General features: G+C 38.2%; 1 protein-coding gene across 2 annotated transcripts; it reads left to right on the top strand.

Moving 5' to 3' along the window:
• Window positions 1-3,244: 3,244 nt before the first annotated feature.
• On the top strand, window positions 3,245-5,262 carry LOC148844685 (O-Glycosyl hydrolases family 17 protein). Of its 2 annotated transcripts, none has more exons than XM_088953649.1 (2): window positions 3,245-3,684; window positions 4,050-5,262. In XM_088953649.1, the coding sequence occupies exons 1-2, from the start codon at window positions 3,356-3,358 to the stop codon at window positions 5,164-5,166; spliced, it is 1,446 nt and encodes a 481-aa protein (XP_088809775.1). In that variant the 5' UTR covers window positions 3,245-3,355; the 3' UTR covers window positions 5,167-5,262. The 2 variants fall into 2 exon arrangements, with proteins under 2 accessions (XP_088809775.1, XP_088809774.1); XM_088953648.1 differs by having other exon boundaries at window positions 4,047-5,262.
• Window positions 5,263-9,968: the final 4,706 nt, after the last annotated feature.

The raw sequence follows: 9,968 nt of genomic DNA, 5'->3' as shown, positions 1-9,968 counted from the left end.
AGGTAGAAGGATGTTAAGCCTCATATGTTGGGCTTCAATCTGGGGTTTGAGTTTTGATACTAGCCTTGGAATGTTTAATTTGATGGTTAGTTAAGTCTGGTCGAGATTGGTTGGAGCATTTAATTCCTTCCCCATTCCCTCCTCCCCGCCCCTCCCTCTTCTCTTTTTAACCTCTTCAGTTTTCTAATTGGGGTTCTAGGATTTGGTTGTCTTGGTCAAGTGGACTGAGGGGATTATTTGTCTGAGTTGAAGGCGAGCATATAAGGTCAATAGTTAATTCTAAAAATTAAGAAATATTCCAAATATGTTCCTGGATTGGAAGCTAATAAGAGTCCATACCATAGTTAATGTTATTTGGAATAACGAACAAGGTTTTATTGCCAGAATTTGATCCCAGACTACTTCAACCAGCGGGAGCATTCACCAATGAGCCTACACTCAACAGACACCCGTGAAGTGTCAAATTTTGGTGTTTATTTGTTTGTTTGTTTGTTTGTTTTTTTTTTTTTTTTTTTATTTTGGAATTTTGATTTTGTTATTCATTTGTAAGGGGATCTATCATCCCATTTGTTATATCTAGTTTTGCGGCAGACCTTCAACATTAATATCATTTACTACTAATGCTTTGAAATTATTTTTTCCTTAAAATAATGGAATTAAATTATAATTTTGTTAAAGATATAAAAAGAAGTGATAGAACAGGGGAGAAAACTTGAATATCGATGTTCATTGGAAAACTGAAATCTGCGCAAGCTAACGGTTAAAATTTTGTAATCCAATTGTTTCAGATTTTCAGTAACAAATGATAGAATTGAAAAGTAATTAAAATTATGAAGGGCCTTTTTCAATTCTAGCTTTACTCTCATAGATTAACACTAAAAAAAAAAAATAGACAAAACACAAAATTAAAAGTCTCCTTTGTCGTTTCTGATATGGTCTTAGACATTTCTAACAAAGTTCCCCTTAAAATCTTAAATCCATAATTTTATCATGTTTCGTTTGTTCCACGATTTCAACTATTAGCATTCATGAATCTCAAAGGGGTCTTAGACATTTCTAGCTAAGGAGGTACACGTACATCGCTGGTTTCCCTTTTATACTTGTGTAAGAGCACATAATACGTGAACTTGCACTTGCGACCGTGAGTGATCATTTCTGCCCTGCCCGGCCCAGAAATTCCAGGCTTGGGATCAGGTTTTACGTTCAGGACTAAGGGTCGCATCAGGCCCACAAATTTCAGGGCCTGGGCCTGGGCCCATCATCACCCCATTTGAGTATTGGTATCTGTTGTTCGCAACTCGCAAGTTAAGGTTTAGGTTCGGGCGTTAAATGTCAATGCACGTTCCCATAATTCCAAGGAATATCACTAAAATTGAGACTGTACCCTATAGGGACGAAAAGGCTTGATTGGCCAATCAGTCTGCCACTTGATTAGCTTCCTGATAGACATCATTGTAGACCAAGTCTTCGTTTGTTCAATTCTTCAAATCCAAATACTCTTCAATGATGTTCCGGAGGTTTCAGGGGGGTCGATGAGTTGTTTCAGACAAGAAATCACAATCAAGGAGTTGCCTTCAATGATGATGGAATGGTTTGGAAAATTCATTGCCAAGTTGTGGGTCTCTCACGCAGCCCAAGCTTCCGCCAAGTTGATTGTCATAGAACCTAAGTGGTAAGCCTTGTAATCTACCACCTCACCTATGAAGTTCCTAGTTATAGCTGAGCACAATCCATTGTTTAGCTAGAACTTATCGAAGTTAATTTTGATAGTACCAATTTTTGGAGTTTGCCATACAATATATTTGCATGACTTATGAGAATCAACCCCATTGGTCTTCAAATTGGTTTCATAATATTCCGAAAAGGCTGATAGAGAGAGCTCTTTCAATCACCACTTGAATAGGGGTTGGCGCATTATTAAGGGATTTTTTGTTTTTATTTTTCCAGATGTACCATAATAAGAATGCACACTTTTCTCTTTCATTGTTTCCTCCATTTGAAATTTTCTTATCAATTTTAAGCCACCAATCTTCCAATGAAAGATTAAATCCTGAAGGACCCTCCAAAAAGGAATTTATTGCATCACAAATTTATTTAACAACTGTACAATTTTTAAAAATATGACCCACATCCTCATTATCTCCACAAAATCTTCATTTTCCATCTACACTTAAATCTCTATTTTGCATAAGCAATTTTGTTGGTAGTCTTTAATTAAGAAGGAATAGAGAAAAGTTTTCAATTTGGGCGGACAATTAACCTTCCAAACAGTCAAATTCCACTTTGGATTCAACTCTTCATGAATAGGCAAGTTACATTTTAATTTATAAGTTGGCTTAATTGAGAATTTTCCATCATAGCTAAGTCTCCACACTAATTTATCTTTTTTTTTTTTTATTTGAGGGGATAAAGATAAATTTTATTTTCCCCAGAATATTCGAAGGAACCAAGCTACAAATTATATTTTCAATCCATACACTCCTATTCTAATCAATAACTTCACTAAGAAGAAGATTGTCATTTTCAATCCTATCAGGAGGAATAATTTGATCCAAGGAGGTATTGCCAACCCACGTATCTTTTCAAAACTTGATAGATTTGCCATTGTTTATTTCCCAGCCTAACTCTTTTTTAAGGAGATCTCTCCCCTTAAGGATACTTCTCCAAGCCCATGATATACATTTCTTTTCCTTCACATTCTAAAAGTATCATTTTGAAGATACTTTGTTTTAATAATTTTAATCCAAAGGTTATCACTGTTAAATAATATTTTCCAGCCCAACTTTGCTAAGTTGACTTTATTAACCCAATGGGGGTTTTTTAGTCCCAAACCACTCCAACATTTTAGGGTACACACATTGTTCCAACCAATAAAATGAACCATTTTTTTTTTTTCACTAGAATTTGTCCATAAGAAGTTCTTTTGGCTTTTATCAATTTCATCAATGATATTTTGGGGAAATTTAAAAGAACTCATGAAAAATTGTGGCATTGTATTCATTTTAGCATTTAGAAGCGCCATTTTACCTGTCAAGAATAATTGTTTTTTTTTTTCTAATTTGCCATTTATTATTAACCCTTTTATTATGGAGCTCCCAAATAAATATCGTTATTAACTAACTTCAAAAGTGTGAAGGCGTTTGTGAGAATCAGAACCGAGTGTAGCTAACTTCTTAATTTAAATGACTCCAGTGACCTTTTTTAATAGGTTGACAGAGAGACAGGCCAATCTTCTTCTGTTGAAAATTTTCCACCCGTCGAGGCGTCTCTAAGCTCTTGTAAAGAACACGCGTCATTCATCTCTCTTTTATGAAGCATTGCAGATTCATAAAAGAGAGCAGCGGGAGAAATAAAGATGGATTCCAAAGCTATCCCATTTCATTTTGTTCTGTTCATGGCATTGGTCTTGAATGTGGGAGGAGTTGGAGTGAACTGGGGGACAATGGCCACCCACCACCTCCCCCCTGAAATGGTTGTGGAGATGTTACGTGTAAATGGTTTCGACAAGGTGAAGTTGTTTGAAGCCCACGAAGGGATTCTCCGAGCTTTGATTGGGACTGATATCGAGGTTATGCTTGCTATTCCGAACAACATGTTGCAGGACATGGTTGATCCCGATTTGGCTGCCAATTGGGTTGAAGAGAATGTGACCAGCTACCTCAATAATGGCGGAGTAAATATCAAGTCGAGTTCTCGATCCTTTAACCTTTCTAGCTTATTTCATTTCTTTCTTCGGAAAACTTCCATTGCCTGATGCCCATGCCATTTCTTTTTCCAATCTTGATTTTCTTCTCCTTTTTGCTTTTTGCTTTCTAATTTTTCATATATGAGATGCTTTTCTGATTCAAATGGGTTTTTCAACTTGTTTGAAGAATTTTACTACTATCTTTTTCAATTCCTATCTTCTTTTGGGATTTCTGTTCAGAAAATATTTATTCAAGTGCTTCATATTCTGTTTCTATGCCACTTGTGAGAAAAGAAAACCCGCCTGAGTTCTTATTTTGACTGTTCACAGTTCAGTTTCCTAATTTGCTGATCAATTTCAGCAGGTACGTTGCTGTGGGAAATGAACCCTTTCTTCGATCTTACAATGGCACCTTTCTGAAGGTTACACTGCCAGCCCTGCAGAACATCCAGAGAGCCCTGGATGATGCTGACCTTGGGTCCCGAATCAAAGCAACAGTCCCCTTCAATGCCGATATCTACAATTCGCCGGCCTCAAATCCAGTCCCATCTGCTGGTGACTTCCGCAGGGAGATACGTGACCTTGTGCTTGAAGTAGTCGAATTTCTCTACAATAACAATGCACCCTTCACTGTAAACATTTACCCATTCCTCAGTCTTTACGGGGATCCCTACTTCCCTGTGGATTATGCATTCTTCGACGGCACAAAGAAGCCCATCAAGGATGGAGATGTTGCCTACACCAATGTGTTTGATGCGAACCTCGACACGCTCTTGTGGTCACTGAAGAGAGCTGGCTACCCCAGCATGCAGATAATGGTGGGAGAAGTTGGCTGGCCTACTGATGGTGACAAGCATGCTAACATTAAGAACGCAAAGAGGTTCAATCAGGGTCTCCTGCGACATGTGCTCAGTGGGAAAGGAACCCCAATGAAAAGAGGAAGGATTAATGTTTACTTGTTTAGCCTTCTTGATGAAAATGCCAAGAGTATTGCACCAGGCAACTTCGAGAGGCACTGGGGTATATTCGAGTTTGATGGGAAGCCCAAGTACGAGTTCGATCTGTCTGGCCATGAAGAAAACAAGGGGCTCATTGGGGCAGAAAATGTGGAATACTTCCCTATGAGATGGTGTGTAATGAATCCCAACGCTGATGATCTCACAGAATTATCATCCAATTTCCAGTATGCTTGTAGCTTCTCCGATTGCACAGCTCTGGGATATGGGTCTTCATGCAACCACCTGGATGTCCGAGGGAATGCGTCGTATTCCTTTAATATGTTTTATCAATGGAACAACCAGAGGAATTGGGACTGTGATTTCTCTGGTCTAGCAGTGGTGACTGATGTGGATCCATCAGTTGGAGAATGTCGGTTTCCGATCATGATTGCATATGGTTTTTCAGTGTCCCTCCGGAGGGGAGTCATAGGAAATTTATTGATTTTAGTTTGGGAAGCTTTGATGTTGGTATTACTTGTATGAGAGATCAAAGGAAAGGGGATTACTTACTTTAAAGAGACAAACTACGGTACACATTAAACATCAATACAAAAATAAGCTTCAATTCTGTCAAATAAATTCAATATTAGTATATCCATTATAAGCTGCACATATAATTATTCCCTCTATTAATAAATTGATTTTTTTTCCCTACATCAGCCTAATTAATTTGATCTGGTGCATATAACCATTCAATATGAGTTGCTTATAGATGGTGCATCTCATCTTCTCTTGATGTGCTATTTGTAGCCAGCTTTTAGCCTACAGTATTGAGATTGATCTCAAGTGGTTTTTTGAACGGTCTGCACAGCATGGCATGTGCAGTTTGTACCCCTTGGTGAGCTAGCCATCCCAGTTTACTTCACGATTTCTCTTGCTTTGAGCTTGGATCTGGGCATCTGGTCTCACTTCCGACTCTACTGCCAAGTGCTGAGCACCTATACCAGTTGTTAGGATTATTGGATTAGTTGAACCGATAACCGGTTGCAAAATTAAGTCGAACACTTGAACTTTGACAATGCTGATAATCTAATTTTGAAGGCCTTATGGATCAGATTTAGAAGTTTTTTTTTCTCTAGATTTAATTTGAGCGCCCAAGAGTTTGTAGTGGACTTTGGCTTACCCTGTATAGATTGATTCTGGCTTATTTGGCAAATACCCATCTTGGATTAGTTGTCAAAATTGATCCATCCATCCACAATTAAACCCAACAACTCACTGTTTGGAATGATAGAGCCCACCAGGATATTGGCATGAAATATTACCAGAATCAAGGTAGCTGAAGCAGTGACAGTAAAGGAAAGCTATACTATGGAAAAACACTACTAATCTATGGCTAGAAGGTGACTCCAAGTCTCCAAGATAGTGATCAACAGTTTGACAGGAAGATACAAGACGCCCATGGAAGACAATGAAAACTATACATGTTTGTTGAGAAGACAATCGACGCACAGATTTGTTCAGCCAAAACTGGGCACAATGAAGACGGAACACTTGCTGTCTGTGGAAGGGTTACACCCAAATCATGCAGTCATAAATCACAATGAAAAGAAAAATTATAGGCTCACTTAGAACAATTTTTTTTTTTGCCATAGATGGAAAAAAATAGGAATTAGACAAATAACTTGCAATGTCCTTCCCAAGTTCCAACCCAAGCACCACCAAACCGGATTCCTTGTTCATGTGCGTTACCGTTGATCATTAATTACTATAAACAAATTAACATTTGAAACCGGGTGGAGCAATCTTTCTTGGTAACCTTTCTCTGGCCTTCTGTTTCCATTTCGAGATGAATAGCCAACTTGTCCAGTCTAATTAATTATGAACTCTGAGGCTAAGAAAATGGAGACGGAAACCCCCCACTTTTTTATCGAGCAAGTACAATGAACCTGCAGAGAGTTTGCATCGTAAAAGAATTAAACATATAAATGGGTCAATATAAGAGCAATACTAGAACAATGAGAAGGGAATGACTCAATCAAGAATGACCGGTCTCTTGAGTCATTTAAATAGAGAATCGGTTACAAGAGGATAACTATGTACATAAGATAACAATTACAGAGTTAGAGTTTATCTAGGAAATTATCAGAGAATAAGCTACATGATAATGAGATAAGGTGATCAGTTATCTAGGATAGCTATCAAATATAGCGATCCTAGTTACAAATCTATCATAACTATTGAGATACTCTAACATCCCCCCACAAGCTTAGCGGTCTCTTGGAGACGGTAAGCGGTTGTAAGGTCATTAAACCTTGTTGATGGCAAAGGTTTGGTAAGAATGTCTGCAATTTGATCATAACTGGGATACTTTTTCCCATATAAAGTGAACATCCAATTCGATGTGCTTGGTGCAAGAATGGTGGATAGGATTGGAGGAGAGAAACTTGGCACTCAAATTGTCACACCAGATGACAGGTGGGCGAGGGAGCTTCAATCCAAGCTCCATGAGTAACATCTAGAGCCAAAGAATTTCAGCGGCAGTGGAGGCAAGACTACGGTATTCTGATTCTGTGCTGGAGCAACAAACCGTGGACTATTTGCATGGACTGGTAGATGCTGCCATAGGCGTATGAATTGGTTTAGCCTCATGCATCTTGGTCTTGACGAGAAGATCATGAATATATTTACATTGGGATAGGTGCATCCCATTTGAATTGCGATGTAGTTCCAAACCTAGGAAATATTGAGCTTCCCCAAGATCTTAAAGAGCAAAAGTGGTAGAGAGCTGAGAAATGAGTTGAGTAAGAGCAGAATTAGAAGATCCGGTGATCAATAAGTCATCCACATATACAAGAAGAAATATGACATTAGCGCCAGTCTGCCACATGAATAAAGAACTATCGGCTCGGGATTCTAGAAAACCAAGGTGAACCAAATGACCCCTTAATCAAATAAACCAGGCATGTGGGGCTTGTTTCAAACCATAAAGGGAACGTTTAAGATGACATACAAAATGTGGTTGTGCTAGATCAACGAAACCCATGGGCTGTTTCATAAAAACTTCTTCACTGAGGTAGCCATGAAGGAAGGCATTACTCACATCAAGTTGTCTAAGATTCCAGCCATAGTGAAATGCGAGAGATATTATTAACCGAATAGTGGTTGGTTTAACAACTGGACTAAAGGTCTCAGCAAAGTCAATACCGGCTTGTTGAGTAAACCCTTGAGCCACCAATCGCGCCTTGTATCTTTCAATGGACCCATCTGGACATCTCTTAATCTTATAACCAGTTCTCCTTCTGCTAATTTGGCCAATAAGAAGAGAAACTTCAATTGCAATCAATCATTTTCTTATAAATCTTGACAATTTAATAATGATGGTGGTTCTAACAATTCCAAGAAAACTTCCTATAATAACAATAATCGCAGTAGATCCAATTCCAAGAATGCCACAGTGGTTTTCCAACTCTGTAGGTATCCTGACCATACAATAGCTACTTGTCGTTGTTATCTGGAACTCATTGCCAATAAGAATACCAAGCAAACTCATACAACCTCATCTTTACGATCTGCTCGTGATGAAAACAGGTACCCTGATTCTGGACCAACTAATCATATGACTTAAGATCTTGGGAAAATCTCTCTCTTCACAATGAATATCATGGAACAGATCATATCCTAGTCGGCAATGGTACGGGTCTAGACATATTTCATATTGGCTCTTCTGTTTTGAATATTGATTATGGGTCCATTGTCTTGAATAATATTCTCAAAGTTCTTAATATATCTAAGAACTTGCTCTCTATCAGTCAGTTTTGTAAGGATAATAATGCAACTTTTCTTTTTGACGCTATTGACTTCTTTGTTAAGGACAAAGCGACCGGGAAAATTCTCCTCCAAGGGCTGCTTAAGGGAGGGCTCTATCAACTGAAGACAAATTGCACAACTAAAGCTCCATCGACATTCATTGGTGAGAAAGTATCGATTTCTGTATGGCATCAGCGGCTAGGACATCCTAGCAAGCGAGTTGCTGCCCACATCTTATCTTCATTTCAGCTTCCAGTTTCAAATAAAGATATCTCTTTTTGTCCATCCTGTCCACTAGGCAAGAGTCATACTTTGTCGTTTTCTAATAGTACTTTTGTTGCAAAGTATCCATTAGAACTTTTATTTTCTGATGTTTGGGGACCAGCTCCTGTCTCTACAAGACACGATTTTCACTATTATTTGATTTTTGTTAATGCTTACAGCAAATATATATGGATTTTTCCTATAACATCTAAAACTCAGGTTGTCTGTTTTTTTATTGTTTTTAAGAAGAGTGGAGGACAAGGAAAAGATTCGTCCACATAGCCATATAAACGATGCCCTCTAAGAGCTTGTGTAGTTTGAGAGCTCCAAAGCAGGAAGTTAGTACAATCCAGTTTTACTAAAACCACATTCATAAAATTGGAAAGGGATACCACCATAATGGTTCGACCATCTGTCGATTCAGGTTGCATTTGTCTCTGGATGACATGAGTAGTGGTGCTTGTCTCTGAAGCCATGACATTCATCAAATGACTCCGATACCATATAAGAGCAATACTAGAACAATGAGAAGGGAATGACTCATTCAAGAATGACTGGTCTCTTGAGTCATTTAAATAGAGAACTGATTACAAGAGGATAACTATGTACAGAAGATAACAATTACAGAATTAAGAGTTTATCTAAGAAATGAGGCATCTCCAGTCTCATCTTGACATGCAGCAAACAGGGATAAATTATTGTACTCTCTCGGACATAATCGAGATTTTTAAGATGTATCTGAGCTTGTCTCGTGAAAAGCTCAATTAGGCGTATTTTTTTTTATAAAAAGTTTGGCTCATATTGGAACTTAATCTCAACGAACTGTATGAATTTTCGAGACGAACCGAATTAGATATCAAGTCTCTAATTTAAATCTAACTTGAACCATCATAGTTTTTTTAATAACTGAGCTCAAATAGCCAGATATCTTGAGTCCGCTTGAATACACCTCTCCTCTATAATTTCCGTGGTTGGCTCAGGTTTCAAGCTTGATATCACAACTCAGAGGAGTATTATAAACCATTAAGATCCCAGCCCGCCGAGGTTGCTACTTTACTACATTTGGAAAGATTCTGCAGCTTATTCTGCAACTGGCAACATAAATTCTCTCATGATAGATAATCACTCTCTGACCACAGCGAGATATAAAACTTGGATTAAGATGTTTGTTTCTTACTGATCGTACTTGGTAGGCAGTTGGGGCTGTATATTTGCCTGAATTTGGAAGTAGAGTTTGAGATATGATGTCACTGTACTGTTAAGAAGCTTGA

Source organism: Nelumbo lutea, chromosome 7, assembly GCF_056320005.1.
Source record: "Nelumbo lutea isolate HS-2025 chromosome 7, American lotus-T2T, whole genome shotgun sequence".
Lineage (NCBI taxonomy): Eukaryota > Viridiplantae > Streptophyta > Magnoliopsida > Proteales > Nelumbonaceae > Nelumbo > Nelumbo lutea.
Note: the sequence above shows the minus strand (reverse complement) of the source record. Positions and strands in the feature narration are given on the sequence as shown.